General features: G+C 34.9%; 1 protein-coding gene across 1 annotated transcript; it reads right to left on the bottom strand.

Annotated features, from left to right (window-relative positions):
- Positions 1 to 6,305: 6,305 nt before the first annotated feature.
- LOC145604646 (large ribosomal subunit protein eL14y-like) lies at positions 6,306 to 8,539 on the bottom strand. The gene is made up of 5 exons (XM_081660551.1): positions 8,401 to 8,539; positions 8,181 to 8,282; positions 7,337 to 7,466; positions 7,141 to 7,253; positions 6,306 to 6,562 (listed from the first exon to the last, which is right to left on the bottom strand). Exons 1-5 carry the CDS (start codon positions 8,401 to 8,403, stop codon positions 6,509 to 6,511), a joined length of 402 nt encoding a protein of 133 aa, XP_081516677.1. The 5' UTR covers positions 8,404 to 8,539; the 3' UTR covers positions 6,306 to 6,508.
- Between the last annotated feature and the right edge of the window lie 11,931 nt (positions 8,540 to 20,470).

Here is a 20,470-nt window from a genome sequence, read left to right as displayed (position 1 = left end):
TTTCTGTTAAGTTTTGGGTTGTGGTTGTGGTTTTGGGCGGTTGTGGTGGGTGGTTTTTGGTGGGTAGTTGGTCGGAATAGGTAGGGTTAGGATGATAGTTATGGGTTTTGTTTGTGTGGGTTTAGGTGATAGATCTTGGTTAGGGTGGATGGGTTCGGATTGGGTTAAGGTTACGTTGGTTAAGGTGATGGTTCTGGTTAGGTGGGTTAAGGTGGTGGTTCTGGTGGGTGGGTTCGGGTTAGGTGGGTTAAGGTGGTGGGTTGGTTAGGGTTAGGAGGGTAAAGGTGGTGGGTGGGTTCGGGAGGGGTGGGTTAAGGTGGCGAGTTAGGGTTAGGTGAGTCTGGTGGGTGGTTTAAGGTGGTGCGATTGGTGGGTTAAGGCAAATGTATTGGTTAAGCGTAGTGGCGGTGGGAGAGCGGTGGTGCGGGGCTTTTTTTTTATTTTCTTGGTTGGAGTCAACGCTGGAATTCTGAGTCAATGTCGGAAAATAGACTCTAGTGGCGTTTGACAACTAATTTTTAAAATTGGGTGGTTCTAGACAACAAAAAAATTTTCGGGTGGTTTTTGACAAAAAAATGTTTTTAACGGGTGGTTTCTGACAAAATTTCCTATATTTTATGAGAGAAGGAAATTAAGATAAGAACTGAACTGAACTGAACTAATTGGAACTGAACTGAACTGAAGATGAAGAGAACAGTCCCTGAGTATACTCCGTATAACAGATTGTAGGTTCAACTTACTCATCATAATCGATTAATTGTATTGCATTAAGGAGATTATTCGATGAGAATAGGTTTTTATGTGAGAACGCTTTCTTATACTTCCTCCGTATTTTATTAGTGCACCATACATGTTGGGCACACATTTTTCCAATTTTTGGTAGTGGGAAAAATGAGGAGATAGAAGGGTAAAAGTACAAAAAAGCCATGTGGTGTAAACATAAAGTAAAAAAATCAAGTGTTAAAAATAAGGGTATATTAGATACTTACAGTGTGAACACACATATTTTGTTTCTTTAATTGAAAATGGTGCAATATTTGTGAAATTTGAAGGCAAGTGGTGCAATAATAAAATTAAAGAACGGTAGAAGTATGAGAATTGTTGCTCATTTGATAAATGAACAAAGAATTGTTGCTCACATCAAATGAGCAAAAAATTGTTTGCTTAAGTGCCAAATGAGCAAAGAAACAAAGAATTGTTGCTCACATCAAATGAGCAAAAAATTGTTTGCTTAAGTGCCAAATGAGCAAAGAAACAAAGAATTGTTTGTTTGTTTGTTTGTTTGTTTGATAAATGAACAAAAAATTGTTACTCATTTTATGCATGAGGAAAGAATTAGCCGAGCTTGTTTCCGCTAATTTATTTACGTTGTAAGAAATTAGCCGAGCTTGAATAAGTTTGGAGATCCCGTTTAACAAACAAATTGAATCTCAAACAAAGGTATATATACTAGTTTTTTTTATATATTTTTTTGAAACGTGGCCTAAAGGCACTTAGCTTTCATTCATAGGGGATTCAAGTTCCACAATAGAAACAATACAACTCGGAAAATCCGAAAACCAAACTCTACTACTAACACCCCATGGCAAGCAATGTGCAAGCTCATGAGCTACTTTATTACATTCCCTACGAACAAAGCTCAACGAAACAAACTCAAACAAACTATGAACACATATGCAATATCAAATATCATCCAATATCAAATGAAGACTACTTCCACCTCTTTTTTGAGACTTGATTGTGATCAAAAGTCCTTGGCAATCACTCTCCACCATAAGCCACGAGAACCCCGCATTTACAACAACTTGCAGCCCCAAAAGCACTGCTTTTGCCTCTCCTATAACTGGTTCCCACCTTTCCTCAAACCTCCACGAAACAATTAACCAACACCAACTGCCATTTGTCACTCCGAACAGCAGCTCCAGCAGAAGCCCCTAGCCCCTTAGTAGACCCTCCATCCACATTAAGCTTGAGCATGCCCTCCCTTGGTGGCTTCCATTTTTAATGTGTCGAGTCGAAACCCCACCTAAACCCTACCCTTTCTCCTCTTTTTGTAATTGATTGTGTGGGATTGCACGCCTCACCCTCGAAATTCTGTCCAAATCGCCTGGCAGATAGTAAAGAACAGCCCATACTCATCACGATATGGATGCGAACAAGAGAGACTTGCATCCAATCAATTATCTCCGTACAAAAGCCATTATCCTCCAACTTTAAATTGCACCAATCCCAAATCAATCTAGCAATCACACAGTGTCACAGTCATGAAGAATATTTAGCTTAGTCTCGGCTTCCACCCAACAAATGCTACAGGTTTTCTCTTTGCCATGAATTCATTATTTGCTAAGCCCCCAGGCCACAATGTTGGCAAAGCACCCCTACACGCCCTCCACACATAAAAATATAAAATACAATCTTGGCAAAGTGACAGCATTTCAAATTTTGTTCCAATAGACGTTGAGTTTGAAGCTGAAGTACCATGCTCCCCATCATACTCCCCAAAGATCGCCCTATATGCTGACCGAACTGAGTATTCTCCATTCTTTTCTAAATCCCAGCAAAACTCATCATCAGGGAGCTTAAAGCTCAACAGAATAGCAAGGATTCTTTCACATTCAAAGGGAAGGAAAATATCCTTTATAAGCGTGAGTGCGTGACAGACCATGATGCAGTAGGAAGGTGGATAAGGTCACAAACTTTCATATCCCGCCTCGACTATAACATGGAGAAATAACCATCCTAGATTAGTTGTTTGGTATCCACGGGGTCCTCCACACTAAGATGTGCAGCCCATCCATCACCTACTCTCCACCGAATACCCCCTTTGCACCACTCATCTCACCCCCCATATTCCCCTCCATGAATAACTCGGATTAGCACCCAACTCCAAGTTTAAGTAATCACTTCCCTGAAATATGGAGCACTCATATCCAAGCCTGTTTTGCTAGTAACGCTGCATTAAAGAGCTTAAAATCTCAAAAACCCAAACCACCTGCCCCTTTGGGCTCACACAACTTCCTCCAAGCAAGCCAATGAATCTTTCGCTCCCTTTTCAAGTTTGGCAACAAAGACCGCAACTCATCATAAAAAGAAGAGGGAAATTTGAACACACTCATGGTGTAGGTTGGGATAGATTAAGCAACAGCCTTAATCTCCCGACCTACCTTAGATAACATTCTCCCCTTCCACCCTTGTTGTCTCTTCCATAATATTTCACGAACACCCTTAGTAAGCACCCTCTTCAACCTCCCAACAACAGTCGGGAGTCTGAGATACTTCCTGCTGCACCCCTAATAAATTCGCCAGCTCCCCCCTCCTTAATTCCAGCACTCCCTTACTAAAAGATAGTCGTCTTACTAAAATTCACCATTTTCCCCGACGCTGCCTCATAAGTATGAAGGATCTCTATCTATAATAGTACAACAAATGTGAAATTGAAGGATTCATTTATGCCACTCTAATATCATGCAAGCTACCATTCTCCACCGCTCTATATAACAAACCAGATAATGCCTTAGCTCACAGAATGAACAAATATGGGGATATAGGATCACCTTGCCACAAACCCTATAAGGCGTAAACTCCCCCGAAGGTGCACCATTTATCAGATCTGAAAACGAGACTGTAGAAATACAATGCATAAAACTATTAATTCACATCTATGCAAATCCCATCTTCACCTACCATTACAGGCCTCAAAAAACCTAACTCCACTCTATCATATGCATTAGCCATGTGTAATTTTAGAGCCAAAGAACCACCTGTACTAGTCGAATTTTTCATATGGTGAAACACTTCAAAAGCCACTAAAATGTTGTCTGTAATTAATCTCCCTGGAGTAAAGGTATGTACTTTGGTTCAGAGAAGTAAGGGTGGAACCAATTCACCTGATTTTCACTTATCTGAACTTACCTGAACTTATTAAAACTTATTTTAGTTGTAATTTGTACTTGGGTAACCCTTATCAGAACTGATTAAATCTAATCTGAACTTAAACGAACTTATCTGAACTTATTACACCTGAAATAAGTGAAAATAAGGTGAACAGAACAGACCCTAATATTATAAATAAATAATTTCAAACGATTAGCAAGCACCTTATATTATTAATCAATTTATACACCACATTACATACACAAACTAATCGAACGGAATTCAGTCATTATATCCGTCTCTTTTTTCTTTGAAATCAACACAATAAAGGTTTTATTAGGTTCTCTCGAAATAACCTCACCATTTAGAACACCCAACACAAGATTTGTGACAGCCGAACCAACAATACGCCAATAAGCTTGGAAGAATAAAGGGCACATACCATCGGTCCTTGTAATTCGAGTGAGATTGTCATGTTGCAAAAACAAATATGGCAGAGCCTTGATGTCCAACGCTAATGGTCTGCACATCGTCTTTGCGAGAGCATCTGGATAATCGAGAATGCGACGTGGCATACCCGAAAGCCCTAAAAAATGCAATTTTTAAATGTTTGAAATTCAATCAAGGATGTTAATTTAGCTCATGTGGATTAATTTTAAGATTTTCATATGTCAAAAGCACGAATCTTGTTTATGAGAGACGCTTGTTTATAAAATGGAACATTTATCAATCTAATCCTATATGAACTTTGTTCAATTAAATAAAACAAGTCATTTACAAGTTGTTCGGTAACATTTAAATAGTAGATGAACAAAGCTTAATAGATTTTTTGAGGGCTCATGTTCAATCTCGCTTAACTAATTTAACTCACGTCTTAATCTACTACTTTCTCCGTTCTTTTTTACTTGACATGCTTAAAGTTATTGATTGTTAATGATTTGCATTGGCAAGCGTGAAAAAAGAAATAGGTCAAGTAAAAAAGAACAGATGAAGTATGTATTAGAGAATATATCCCAATGGCATAGAGTCCTCTTATAGTCAATCAGAGAAAAATGCATCTATTTTATTAGAGATGATGATCTAAGTATTTCTATAGTTGCATTAAACTGTAAAAGGTGTTAATTTTGTGCAATTGTTATAATAATAACAGTTTAAAAACTTTCTATTTAGAGTTCATGCACATGTTTATGATGTGCCTCAAAAAGAACATTACACATTACACGAATGTTGCACTTGGTGTCGCTACTTATTTTGATGTTTATAACATAACCATGCTGCTTGATTTTGCTGAAGATTTTGGGGCTCTCATGTATTACTTAAGGCTTAAACGTTGTACGTATAAAAAGTACATTGTACGTATAAAGGTTAAGCATGTTTGTTATTTAAAAGAATTATGTGGCATTATTATGTGAAGGTATTTGTATTGTTAAATGTGAAATATATTTATGTCTCAAGGATGCATGCATGAAGAGTTCTTGGACTACCAAGCTTAGCTTGGTCTAGTGGGAAAGATTGCACCTTCCAACCATGAGGTTGGGGGTTCAATCCCCACTAGAAGTACTTTGAGAGTGGGGATTCCTTACCCTTCCCCCCCTCACTCACAAAGTGTCTGACCCGTAAATATCGGACCAAAAAAACCGTGAGGGTTGAGGTTCAGTCAGGGTCCTTCTCCTTACCATTTAAAAAAAAAAAAAAAATGAAGAGTTCTTGGACTTATTGAAGAAAAGCTAGATTGTGACTAGTGGGTTGACGTCCTTGATCATGAAGCAACTGATGCAATGTTTTGCCATATACCTCGTATTAAAACATACTGAAATTTGGCCTTCTACCCGACATTAATGAAATAAATGTTCCTGTGGGTTGGAGGTGGCTTACAAATGAACTCCACCCGACCATAGTTGCTGTAGAATGGTGTAAAATTACTCTGTCATGAAGCCATGAAGGTTTTTAATCCTTCATCTACTCTCCCATCTTTGCTCTCCCAGCCCGCTGTCTCCTCTTGTGGGATGCGTCAATCTATTCGGGTAATTGGATGCACATGATGTGTAAAGTAAGTATTGTTGTCTCCTCTTGTGGGATGCGTCAAAATCTACTCGGGTAATTGGATGCACATGTTGTGAAAGGTGTATCTGGGGCTGTGTGGGTTCAATTAGCTTAGCAAGACAGAAGGGTGAACTGTTGGAAGCTGCTGCAGTGATCATAGTGCAGATGCGGATGTCGCAGAAGCTATGCAGCAAGGCATGGTCTGGAATTGGCAAGATTGGTTTTAGGATTGGTATAGGAAAGTGACACAATTCATGTAGTTAATGGCAAAATTGGAAGACATTGAAGATAAGATGTTTTTCTACTTTTCGATTGTTGGAAGATAAACATTGTTGAGTAATAGAAGTTGAAACTTGAAAAAACATTGAAATTGAAAGGTTCACTAGCAATAAATAGCTAAAAACCTTCAACCTGCTGATTTCTAAATTCATTACTCAGACACAAAGTAGTTGTTCCAACACAAAGATGGAGATATATAAAAATTCCCTTGCTATTTCGTTGTACTTCAAGAAACGAAGTCACTCAAAAATTTGCTAAATCTTGAATTTCAAACACATTAACTGGAGACAACAAAATCATGAATCCTAACATCTTATGCAGCCTGTTTCTTCAACTTAGCAAGCTCCTGCCTCACTGAACCAGCTTTCTGCAAGAGTCAAAACAGGAGAGATAAATCAGCACCATGATAGTCAATAGACAACATGACGATTGCATACTTTATGACTATAGAAATAGCATGTCTATCTGGCAAAAGTAATTGGTGCAAACGTGCAATTTAGAGCAACAAGGCACCTACACATCCTCCAAGCGCTCAACAGAAGCAACAAACAAAAGAGGAAAACAACGCTAGAATCAATAGTTCCACATGCTCTGAAAGCATAAGAATGTTCCTTGACGAATAAATACTGCTCAAAGTCTAAAGCTTTCTTTTCATAAAAAACTGCCCCCAAAAAATCATAGTCCTTAACTAGAAACCGTATAACAAGCATAAGAGGAAAACAACAATAAAATCAAAAAATTCACATGCTCTGAAAACATAAGAATGTTCCTTGGCAATACTGCTCAACACCTTTATAAAGGTTTCCTTTCATACAAATCTTCTCCCAAAATTAAATTGTTTTACTAGGAACCTCAAGAACAAATACTACTGAACATTGAGAGCAGCATTAAAAGGACAATGAAATTTGGACCAAAAGAAGTGAAGACATTGACACAAACACAAACCTTAATCTTGGCCAACATGATCTTGAATCTGTCAAAGTCGTTAAGACCAGCTCTTCTCTTTTGGACGATCAGCTTCCTACCCCATGAACTGTTCTCCCACTTGTTCTTAACATCTGCACCATCATTGCAATTTAATCATAATGCACGCAGAAACCGTAAGTGGCAAAGGGCCATTACAAGATAAAAGAAACCCTACCAGCAGCCTCCATAGCTTCAACCAAAGCTTTCTTCTTTGGTGACTTCTCAATCTCAACCTTAATATCAGTCAAGGAGAGCCTCTTCAAGTTCATTTGACCCCTGACCATATCGGGAGCATCAACTAGAACCTAAAATGCAATTTTCCATAGACAATTAGATACAAACAAAACAGTACTCCACTCAACCAAAACTAACATATTACAATTGAGCACAGCAAAAAAGTCAATATTAACTTTGAGAAATGTCTAGCATACAGGTTTCCAATCAAGAATAACCTGATTGTATGTAACTAAAGACTCGCATTCGGGTATAGGATTTGGATACAAGTCCATGTGACATCCTAAACCATTCAACAATCAGAGGTTCCATTGAAATGTCTATATCCATATAACGATACAACGAAAACCCAGATAACTCCAGGTTAAATACTGAAGTAAAGCTAGTAACGCAGCCAAAGAGAAAAAGCCTACATACTTTCATAATACACATAAAGTTCTCAAATTTACTCATTATGCATAAGATAGAAGTCCATAATTCCATGAAAACAAGCAAACAATACAAGCAAATTTGAACTTGATTTCCAATTCACAAACGACCATAAAAACACAAATGCAGGCAAATTAATTGAAGCAGAATTGAAACAAATTCATTCACCCATCAATAAATTTACAAACCCTAACCAAATTTCAACTCAAAATCTGCAAATAAACCCTAAATCAAACCGATTCAAAGCAATCAATCATAACCTAACAGTTCAGAAATGCATAATAGAAGATGAAATTTGAATTTTTATATCAATTGAAATGAAAATTAAAAAAAAAAAAAAAAGGAAAAGGAAATACCCTGTTCTGGTCAAGAACATCGACAATGACGACAAGACGACCATACTCTTTGCCGTAGTTGACAAGAGCTACTCTTCCGATCTCCACGTACCTCTTGAAAGGCTACATCAAGTTCATTCAACAAATTAATTAATCAAATTATTTGATTTGATTGTTACAAATTCGTAAAAATATAAGAAGAAGTTAAATTTCCATGGAAAACAGAGGAGAGAGAGATTACCATTTTCGAAGTGCGAAGGTTTTCTGGTTTTCCCTGGAAGTGGAGTGAAGAGAGGAAGAAGGAGGCAGCTGACAATTATCAATGTGTTTAGCTAGGGTTTTATTAGGTCATTTGGGTTTGGGTTTGGGTTTGGGTTTGGGTCGTATTCATGTGTTGGGTTCAACGATCGGTTTTTTTTTTTTTTTTTTTTTTTTCAGGTAAGAAAAAGGGAAAACATAAAAAGTAAAAAAAACATGATTGCTAAATACAACTTTTACTTACCCTACACACCCCTCTAAAAAACCTAAAACACCCTTCTCCCCAAAACACAATACGGACAGTTTCTTACTTTCTTTCTGCAACCCTCTATTGAATTTATAGTTTAGTCGTTGCAATCCAAATCGACGCATTTCCCTCTTTTTCATCAATATGCATACTCAGCCATAAACCATTCATGTTAATGTAGACCCATTTCTGCTATTTTAAATTTAATAATTGATTTTGTTCAATTCGGTATCTTCATTTTGTAATGGATATTCAACGACAAACTAACAATTTGGTTGAAGGATTCATGATATTAAAATATCAATTATTCAATATATAATTTCATACATACAGTTCTACCCTATTATTTCATAAACTTTTGTTTTCGATTTCGATGGATTTTGATTCCATAATAATAACAATTTGGCGAATACCTCTATCTCCCATTTGTTTTTTGCGGATGACTTACTCCTTTTCTTTGAGGTGAATCCCTCTGCTTGCGATAACTTGATGCAGCTTCTTAAAGACTTCTGTGACAAGTCTAGTCAAATGATTAATTTGCAGAAGTCATTTGTTAAGTTTAGCCCTAATACTCCATCAGACTATAAGGATTTTTTTGGCTAATAGCTTGCGTCTTCATCATACGAACAACCTTGGTTCGTACTTGGGGACCCCGGTGGACTTAGGTCGCAATAAGGTCTCTGACTTTGGTTTCCTGGTCGACAAGGTTTCTCAAAGATTGTCAGATTTCTCCTCTTTGCGGCTTTCGGCAGCGGCGAAGTTGGTTATCATCAACTCTGTTCTGATTGCATCTTTTAATCATGTATTATCAGTCTTCCGTGTTCCTTCTTCTATTACGAAGTGTATTGACAGGCTTTTGGCTCGATTTTGGTGGAAGTCCTCTGCTTCCTCCAAGGGGTGGGCGTTTCTTTCTGCTTCCTTGTTACACCTTCCGAAAGGTTTAGGTGGTCTGGGTCTTCGCAGCATAGAGCATTTTAATTCGGCTTTATTGGCTCGTCAGTGTTGGCGTCTTCAGCAACATCCTCAGCTTCTGGCATCTAGGGTTCTTTCGGCTAAGTATCCTTCGCTCTTCTCATTGGGTACAGGTCCGATTCCTCGTGCTTCTTGGGATTTTCGTAGTCTCTCGGCTGGGATGTCCACTTTGGTCTCTAGGTTGGCTTGGAAAGTGGGTAATGGTTCGCAGGTTCGTCTGCTTGAGGACGATTGGGCCCCTGGGGGCCAGTGAGGTTCAGAGCAGGTTTGGTTGAGTCGGATCTTCCGACTCATGTTTCTTCCATCATTAATCTGCGTACTTACGCGTGGGATCCTTCTAGGATTCATCTGTTCTTTGATAACTCTTCAGCGCTCCGGAGTCTTTCCTTGGAGCACCCCCAGCGTCCAATGGACGACTTTGTTTACTGGAAATTCATTCGGGATGGTCAATTCTCGACCAAATCGGCTTATGCATTGCTGGTTCATTGTTCTTTGGCTTCTATTCCTAGCGCACCGGCATCTGCAACGTGGTGGAAGCGCTTCTGGGGGTTGCCGATTCTCCCGAAGTTCAAGCTCTTTATTTGGAAGTTAATTCATGGTGCTCTTCCTTTGTTTGATTCTCTAGCTAATAGAGGTGTTCCCGTTCCCTCTCAGCCGGAAACTCCATCACACTTATTTCGTGATTGCTTCTTTACTGCTCCGTTTGTTTTGGATGCCCCTCCGAGCTTTGATCATCTTCGTCCTGCTTCTCCTCCTTTTGAACAGTGGTTCACGAGAATGGTTTCTGATTTGGTTGGTAAAGGGAATCATGATGCTCTCCTTTTCTTCTTCTCGTCTATTTGGGCAGTTTGGTTAACTCGCAACAATCTGGTCTTTCGCAATGCAGTCTATTCTCCAACCACCATTTCCATTTTAACTGAGGATTGGTACCAGCGTAGCAAACAGGCCATTTCCTTTTCCTCTTGGCATTCGTATCAACAACATTCTCTTCCTTGGGTGATTTCTCCTGGCTTAAAGGGTGTGCTCACTCATCGTTGGACACTTGCTTGATTTTTTATGGTGCTTGGGATAAACAAGATAACAGTGCAGGTTGGATCCTTCGGGACTTGGGTTCAGATGTGGTTTTAGGTGGGGGTTCCCGTGCTTGTCGAACATCCTCAGCCCTCCAGGCAGAATTGCAAGCTTGTTTCTGGGCCCTCCTCGCGGCTTTGACTAGAGGCTTGCTGCGTGTCTCCGTTTACACTAATTGTTCTTCTTTGTTTACCTACTGGGTGGTTCCAGATCTGATAATGTCGAGTGCTGCTGGTTACTTCATGACATTAGGCAGGTTCTAGATGGTTTCCATGCGTGCCATTTTCGGAAGGTCCTCGGTCCTGGGTTACTCCTGCTCATTGGCTGGCTATTCAGGCACGATGTCGACATTTTCTTTTCTGGTCTTTTTAGTTTGTTTCTTTTTCTGTGTTTGTTTATTTCTTAGTTCTATTTGTCAAAAAAAAAATTTGGCGAATTTGATTTCGGATTGAAAGAAACTGGGGGCCAGAGACTGTTTTGGAAGGCTGGTAAAAAGTGGTTACAATTACATTGAATGAGTTGAACGAAATGAGGTGATTGCTTTGGATGGATGGCCCGAAATGGTTACATTCTTTTTTGATAACTGGTCTTAATTAGTTGTTGGAATTGCTTACAAGTGCAATGAAATAGACCAATTATTTCATATGAATTGTCCAAAATGTCTAATATCATAATCTATGTCCTATATTAGCTTTTATACTGTACTAATTTGCTGATTAGAAACTCATCAACAACTTTAGTTTCTTACACCTTTGTTATTAGATGAGTTGTTCAATGCCAATGATTATCTGATATAATGGAAATCTAAGTACTCATTTGGTTTTATCGATTATTATCCGTTAATTGTATGCGCTTATTATCTAAGTACTCGTATGGCTTTATCGATGTCGATTATTATCTGTTAATTGTATTTTGTTCAATATTTACGAACATATTAGACTAGTTTGTTCAATTTATGAGGAAAGATAGTATACGCTTTTTTTTCAAATATGAGGGAAATATAATAAACTGTTTTGTTCAATATACTTGGAAAAGTTTAATAGCATTTATTCAATATGTCCGAGAATATCTTTTTATTTCACACAACTTGTACAGAAATGAGCTAAAAAACAAAATAAAAGCGAAAAAGTTTAAATCCATCGTTCCATGTCAAATAATGATTCATTTTTTAGAATGGAAAAAATAAGGAAAAAAGGGGTTACGTTAAGTAAACTTAGGTTGCGTTTAGCACACCCAAAAAAAAACTCATCACGAAAGGAAATTCTTAATGCACCTAATGAAAGAATGGGGATTATTATAAAAAAAAATTCAACAACTACCAATTAAAGCATGTGTTTTGAAAACAACTACCTATCAATTTTTTTTTTTTTAAAGAACTACCACAAAGCACTGGCGGACCTAGGAAGTAACAAGGGGTAGCACATGCTACCCCTGGAAAAGAGAAAAAAAAAATATAGTGTTGATAAAGAGACCTGTTATTATGCAAAGGCGGTCTCTTTGATCAGCCAATAGGCCCATAGCATATTCACTGTACCCCGTAGGGCCCATACCACCAATTTCTTTTGCTTTCAATTTTATAGTAAAAGAGACCAGTTGTGTCTAACAACCGGTCTCTTAGGTTGTCTTGTTTTTTTTTTTTCTCTTTTTACAAACTTTTGCTTATGAACTTCTACTTCTACTTTATGTAAGCATAGTAAGCATAATTAGTTATGCATACAACCATTTTTTTTTTTTTTGAAATCTTTCATTTAATTTATGAAATTATCAAGTAATAAAATTTATGATTTTAAATTTATAAATAAATATACTCAAACTTTAATAATTTTTTAATCACCATACATATATATGTAGATGATAGCAATCATACATTTTTTTTTTTACTTCATTTGATGAAATTCTTCACATTTTGTTGCTCTTTTATTTCAACTAGGGTATCCTATGCGCGCGATGCGCGCGGAGGGGCTAGCTCTTGCGGAGAATTTGCATTGGCATGTATTTATACCGTTGCTTTGGGTGGTAGACCTGGTAATTTTAATACGTACACTATCTGGTTTATGTGTCTATGTGGTGAATTTGTAGAATAGTATAAGAAAGCCACCAAAATCTTTTAAGACAATTATTTTTTAAAACCCTAAACAGTTTGATAGTGTTATTTCAATATTATTATTACATAATATTTAATTGATTTGAATCCCTTCATATTTTAAGCGCCGATTGTTAGTTTAGAACTCTTAATTGATGTGCGTGTTTCAATAATACTTAGTGTAATATATTTAGCGTGTTTTTCTTCAAATGATTTTTTTTGTGAGCTGTGGACCTGTGGTCATATGCATGGACTATGGAGTAATAATATGTAAAATGCTGCAGCTAAAAACTCAATAATGTATATTTTTTCCTCTTAAATTCTCTCAATAATTAATACCAGCTATTTTTTTTTTCTACCATCAATTGATTTCCCTTGATTTTAGGATTTTTAAGTTCTTTATACCTCTTGATAACATACGTCTGCTCAAATATCACGTACTATTTAATATGAATCTCATTCAAATTCTATAACGTTTTTTATATGTACATTTCAAAAGCTAATAAACCTTAACGATAGATGTAATTAAAGGACAAAAAGATAGTAAATAAGAAGAGCAATTACAAAAGAGTAAAAATAAACGGTATCTTGGTTATAAACCATCCCTTTGTATATACATTTTTTTTTTTGCTTTTTAAATAATAATAATATCATATGAAGTGTAAAACATTAGAATTTTTTTATTTAAAAAAAAAACTGAATTAATTGATGATATATAAATAAAGAAAGTAACCATATTAATGAGGGTAAAAAAGTAAATACACATTTTGCACACAATTTGGTACACATTTTTGAGGGTATAATTGGCAGCACATTATTCCTAAGAGTTATTTTCTACTTTTTATAAGGTAGGGATGCACATATATGGTAATTAAGTAATTTACTTATAATTTAGTTTTAAATGAGTAAAACAATTAAGAAAAGTTATTGTATATACTAGTATAAATTATCATATATAAAGTAGCTTTTAAACTTGTGAATGATGGATACGAAATACACAGAAAGGTAATCTATTGAACATATAGAATACTTTTAATTTGATCATTGTATTATATTGATATAAAATATAAATTTTTCCATATTTGCGAAATGAAATTTAACTACCAACATAAATGTTTAAAATTTAAAGGCTAATTAACGACAATATACCGTACGCGTTTTTTTCTCTTATTATTCAATGGCTCAATGCTACCCCTAGTTAAAAATCCTAGATCCGCCACTGCCACAAAGTTGTAAAAAGTTTATGTAGCACTACCACTCTAACAATGTTGGCTAAATTTTTTGACATTTGGTTGTCACTTTTTATCTTTACTAAGACTAATTTAGTCAATTTAGATGGTGATTTTATGAGGTAAAGGTAAAAAGTGGAACCTACATGCCGAATATTCTAGATAGAATTATTAGAGTGGTAATGCTACTTAAACTTTTTACAATTTTATGGTAGTTCTTTTAAAAGAAATTTTTAATAGGTAGTTGTTTTCAAAACACGCACTTTAATTGGTAATTCTTGACAAAATTTCCTATAATGAATAATATCCATATTATTGCCAACTAAATAACCCACATTTGCCTCTCCTTTCCTCCTCTCTTCTAGGGTTAATTTAGCCAATTTAGGTTGTAAATTTCATGATGACATAAGAATGACACATGTCGTCAACATATTAATCCCTTGAGTTTTAATAATATTATAAATAGATTATAGATATTTTGGCCGTTTAGGCCAGATTAGAAATAGTCTAATTTTTCAAAAAAAAAAACTAGACTATTTTCTCTCCTTTAATCTTGTTTTTCTATAGTGTTGCTTTTTAGTTTTCAATAAATCTACACGAGTAGTGTAGATATTCGTCCATCTCCCTATGATGAAGTCTTTAGTTTTTATTAGTTGTTTGTTTATCGTTAGGGTTTATTTGTTTGTCAGGGCTTATAAAAAAAGTAATCAACCTTTGCCCTATTATCAGTTCGTTAGTAAACATTTGTTTGGGATTGCAATGGTTGTCGAATTCTCAAATGCGTTCAAGCAAATCATATAATAACTATCCTTATGGCTACAAAAAATCGTTAGACCGTCTCTTCAAAAAGGCTGCATTGTTCAGCAATGTGTGCGAGGGATGTACCACAGTGCAAGATCTTATCAACGATTGTAGCTTTGATGAAAGAAACCTTTATTTGATTATATATATTTTATGTATTTGTTAATTTAGATTTCATTTGTATATGTCAGATTGCTTTTTATTAATGAATTGATTTTGTTCAAAAAAAAAAACACATTTGTTATTGCAGCTTTGTTCGCCTCTCGATAGATGCGTGAAATTGGGAAAGAAGTGCTCTAATACTAAAGATCATGTGCTCAATTTGTCATAGAATGGATAAGATACCTTGGATAGAGTTGATAACTAAAAGGTTGTTGCCCTCAATTTGAATATTGTAAATATACCTTATTGGAGTGCTTTGTGAATTTTTTTGTGGAGAACTGTAGCTTCTATAATGAGGACTTTGGTAATACCAGATTAAATGAGGTAGCCTAGATGAGGGATCTGATTGTTCATGACTCATTCCGCCGCTGAGTTGTTGTACATTGACTCGTCGAAGTCAATCTATCTATCTATTAACCTATACTAAAAGCAAATCATTCCATGACACTTGTCATTATCTTGTGAAAAAATTTCCCGCCTTTTTTGCTTCTTTATTTTATTTATTTATTTTTTTTTGCAAAATCTTTAAGTAAACTATTTATACCTTATGTATTTTCTTTCCAGCTTGACAATCATATTCCCTATATACCCAAATGGCCAAATGAAATATTTTTAAATATATTTGATATACTTTGTATTTTGTAATATTATTGTCAAAAACATTTAACAACTGTGCAAATTTTAACCTAGTTTTAAATAAATTTGGAATGGAGTGGCTTATAAGAACACAAAAGAACAAAAAAAATGACAATATTACATATGATTTTGCTCCAAGTGGCAACACATGGAACTAAATCTTCTTCTAACCAAAACTTTATACTCGTATATATATACCCATAACATTGTATCTTAGCTAATCTACACCACAAAAAAAAAAAAAAAAAAATCTATAATAAAAAAAATATTTTGAAGATAAGATTCAACCTCTTTTCAACTCCTTTTATCACTTTTTCTTGTTCATCAACCAAATGTAATGAAATAACTCAAACTTACATCTAGAAAAATTACCTTGAATAGGCTAGGCCTTTGTTTTGATGGTTTTAAGAGCAAACAATAATTGAAAACGAATAATGATTTTAAGAGCATAAATAATATGTATCACTATTAAGCTTATATTATTAACAAAATAAGACAAACATTACTATTGATGTATTTCCTGGAAAATTGAAGCATCATATTAGCTAATTATTTCTCTTTAAATCACTTGACCATACATCAAATACCCACATCAACTCATCATAATGGTCACTTGGTTAAAATTATTAGTTAATTTTACCTCAATATGTTTAGTCTCTAGAAACTTAAAATTCAACTGTTGATTTCGATGGTGAGGATTAACCTTAATACATCCTTCCCTATAATATGACACATATTACTATTTTAGTCTCTAAAAACCCATAATCCAACCGTTGGATTTTGAGTTCTTCTTTTTACTATACCACATATTAATGTAGTGTTATCCAAAAAGTCATTATCCAACCATTGATTTTGAGCCCTTTTTGTTACTATTCACTCAGCTAAAATTATTAGTTAGTTTTACCTCAATATGCTCATTATCATCACCTAATAGACAATAATCATTTATCTTGTTACATATTCCATTATGCCTTATATTTGCCACAGTGATAAGAAGCACAACGTTAGGGGTTTTTGATCTTAGGATAAAGCACTCTTAGCAACAAATTTTATTATATGGCACGTGGGTATGCATATGCATGATGTAACCACTCAATTAATAATATATATTTTTTTTTTTGTTAAACCTTTAATGTTATTTGCTCAATTCTTTTTTATTTTATGATATTTTTTTTCCTTATTCACATAAGCTACTTTGATTGTCAATTAAATTGAATATGATCTTATTAGATTCATCTCAATTTATTAATAATTAGATTACAATTATTCATTTCTATTTAAATATTTGAAGGTTAAATTGAAATTAAAAACTCATCAATTAATCTATTTAAACTAGTGTGTACCCCGGGCGATGCCCCGGGTTGCTAGTTTGTGTACTTCTTGCTTTAATTTAACAATTATGTTCAACTATTTATATATAGTTAGTGTTTGTAGTAGTTCGAGCGTTGCCTTGGATGTCACCTTTTTTTTTTTTTTTTTACATCATATGTATTTTTATTTTAATCTTGTGAAAAATATATGAATTATATTACCTCTAATTTACTTAATAAATGAAAGGAATATTATAATATTATGTGAAACTTGAAACATTAATAATAGTTGGTTGAGATGGTAAAAGTATTACCTATATGTATTGGAGGTTATGGGTTCGAATCTGCTTGAAAGCATATTTTATTTTTTAAATGAAGTGGCTAGCTTTCATGGCGCATATACTTTAGATGATGACGTGGCATTGTGACATAGGCACACATACTTTGAACAGTGCCACGTGGCACCGTTCCTTTAAAAGGAACGCCTTTTAATATAAATATATATATATATATATATACTAGACTAGACTAGATGAAGCCTAGATGAAGCCCGTGCGACGCACGGTTTGTTTGATTTATTTTTTATTTTTTATTTTTTTGTATTTATGAGCTAAACTTTGTTATATATTTAGATAAAATTCCTAATATTAAAAGATAATATTTAATATTTAATTAATTTAAACTTAAAAATCTCATTCGCCAATTTTGCTTACGCGTGGCATTTGAATTATTTAATTCTAAAAGAAATTAATAATCTCTTATTTAATTGGCTAATACTAAGATTTATAATCCTACATGGCGCGTTGAGAAAATTAGATCCTACGTGGCTCTCTAAAAACTCGGGGAAAAACTCCCCTTTATATATATATATATATTAGATAGTATAGATATGTTTTTTTTAATGGAATAAGGAGGGGTGATTTCATTCAATAATAATAGTCATTCGCATCCCTTAAGAGATCTAAATTCTCAATACAAGAATTAAACACTCCTAACTAATGACGTTGCTTCTGACCTGCTCTTGGATAATTGTAGATGTCTTTGCATCATTCTTGACGGAGCTCCATTAATGTATAGTCGCAAAAGTGATAAAGCCTGATTGGTCATCAAGACCTATAAATTTATTTGCAAGGCACCCCTATACCAGTAAGCCCAGGTTCAGACAGCAAGCTAGGGTTCGGTTCCCGCAATTCCACAAATTTGCAAGATGAATCTTCTAAATTTGTATCCTTGCACACACTAAAAACATTAAAACAGACAAACAAACAATATTAAACCCTACATGAAGGGACCGACTAAACCCTGTATGAAGGAACTAGGGATGGCAACGGATCGGATTCGGGTCGGACCCTACAATGTCCGAATCCGATCCGATTAACAAACGGATCCTATATTTACCTCTGAGTCCACCTCCGAATTCGGATCATCTGCATCCGAATCCACTCCAATAGGAGTCTTGGAACTCCGAATCCGAATTCGAATCCGGGAAATTTCAAGGCACTCTGATATATTTTTTTTCAATATCTTTGAATGTTAACACAAGAAAATGGTGCTTAATTAAACATGAAGAAACATCAAGCCATAAAAGTAAAAAAGACATTGGCTGAAATTATCTATAATCGAATTTGTTAAATTTACTAATAAATATATGACATATATAATCAAACCTTCAAAATTCAGATCTGAAATTTGAGTACAAACTATTTACATAAAAATCTAGATCAAGAATTAAGAAGATGTGCAAGCGTTGATATTTGAGTGTTATCTTCGGCATGGCGAAAACTTCATAAATTGATGCTAATTGTATACGTTGATGACCTTGATGTAGTTTAGCCATGAGTAATGAGGGATGTTATCATGAGTATTGAGTAATGAGGGTATGTTTTCAATGAAAATTAAGGAGAGAGAAAGAGATGGGTAAGAGTCAGAGAGAGGAAATGAAAAATAAGGAGGAAATAGAGGAATAGGCGACTGTTAGAGTTTTAGGGTTTTCATTTGGGCTTTTATAGTTAGCATTTTCTACAACCCATATACATAAAATAACTGGACTCGGATCAGACTCTTCATGGATTGGACTCTTCACAAGGTCCGAATCCGATCTGAATCCTATTAGGACTCGGACTTTTTATCGGATTCGAATTCGGATTTTTTCTATTTCGAATTCGAATCGAACTTTTTCCTTTGGATGGAATCGGGCTCGAATCGAACCCAGATTAAATTGCCATCCCTAGAAGGGACTAACTATAATTACGATACTGTTGGTGATCTTTAGTTGCTAAAAACATTAAATTAATGAAGAATTTGGGCTTACTATGGTGGCTAGGTTTGAAGAAAGAGAACATAAAATTTTTTTTAAGGTTTCAATTAATTAAATATAAGGCCTGACATCTATTTATTCTGGGAAACATTTTATTTTTATTTAAACACTGGGACAAGTATTTAAATCATAAAGGAATTTTAAGTCAATGGAATTTAAATAAAGTCTACAAACTATTTTGAGTGGGAAATGGATTCATTAAGGGCAAATAGGGAAAGTCAACAGGTTAGTCCCATTTTTGCCCCTAAGTGAAAATACACAAAAGGTAAACTCTCTGATCTCTATCCTCTTATTTTCTCAATCTTATTTTCCTCTCCCCCTCACTCACCTTCATACACACACCACCACACTTTGGTGGCCGGTTGCCACCATCACAACCTTCTACCGCCAGCACACGCCGACGACAGTAGCAGCCGTCCCCCCTTCCCCTTCGTTGGTGGCGTGTGGTTTGTATTTTTAAAAACTACCAAAATACCATTTTAAGAAATTGATTGATAATTAATTAATTAATTAGAAAATACTTTCAAAACATATAGGGTATTATAGTTACCATAAAATTGCTAAAATTACCTTTAAATTGAGTGTCTTACAATAAAATTAACGTAAGCCTGCCTTATACAAGACTTATTAATAATCTAAAGAATTATAACAATATTCTTTACCACTAAACACTATTTAATACCATTGAAAGGTTACTGCCTTATTAATACCATTAACATAATAATTTATATCATTAGAATAATGTATATATTTACTATTAAGGGGGTGTTTGATTCACCATTTCGCTTGTCAAAAAAAAAAAAGATTCACCATTTAGATCATCTAATGATACTATGTACTGTAATAATGAGTGTAAATGCAAAAAAAAAAAAAAAAAAAAAAAAAAAAAAAAAAAAAAAAAAAAAAAAAAAAAAAAAACCGTTCACTTCACCTTATTTTTACTAAACTTAAATAATTTTTACTCAACTGAAGTTAATTTTGAAGGAATTATGTCTTTATCATGTGCAATACTAGATATATAAATAGATCAAATTATGAAGATAATTAAGTTCGTACATTTGGGTTGTCATTATATCATAGCTAGAGGTAGTAACAATCTTAGGGCTAGTAAAATGGGTCAAAGCCCAAATGGACAGATCCTATAAGGTCATACAAAGGGCCTAGATCGAGCACGAGAGGACGAGGCCCATGATGGGCCTCATCCCCTAGTATGGTCGACCATATA

This window comes from Chenopodium album, chromosome 22 (assembly GCF_948465745.1).
Source record: "Chenopodium album chromosome 22, dcCheAlbu1.1, whole genome shotgun sequence".
Taxonomy (NCBI): domain Eukaryota; kingdom Viridiplantae; phylum Streptophyta; class Magnoliopsida; order Caryophyllales; family Amaranthaceae; genus Chenopodium; species Chenopodium album.
Note: the sequence above shows the minus strand (reverse complement) of the source record. Positions and strands in the feature narration are given on the sequence as shown.

What these genes read in the sequence shown, in the direction of transcription:
- LOC145604646 (XM_081660551.1), bottom strand. An exon ending in ATGTTCTTGACCAGAACAGG is followed by an intron (nt 7,467 to 8,180) that starts GTATTTCCTTTT and finishes ATTGCATTTTAG; the next exon opens with GTTCTAGTTGATGCTCCCGA. An exon ending in TGAAGCTATGGAGGCTGCTG is followed by an intron (nt 7,254 to 7,336) that starts GTAGGGTTTCTT and finishes ATGATGGTGCAG; the next exon opens with ATGTTAAGAACAAGTGGGAG.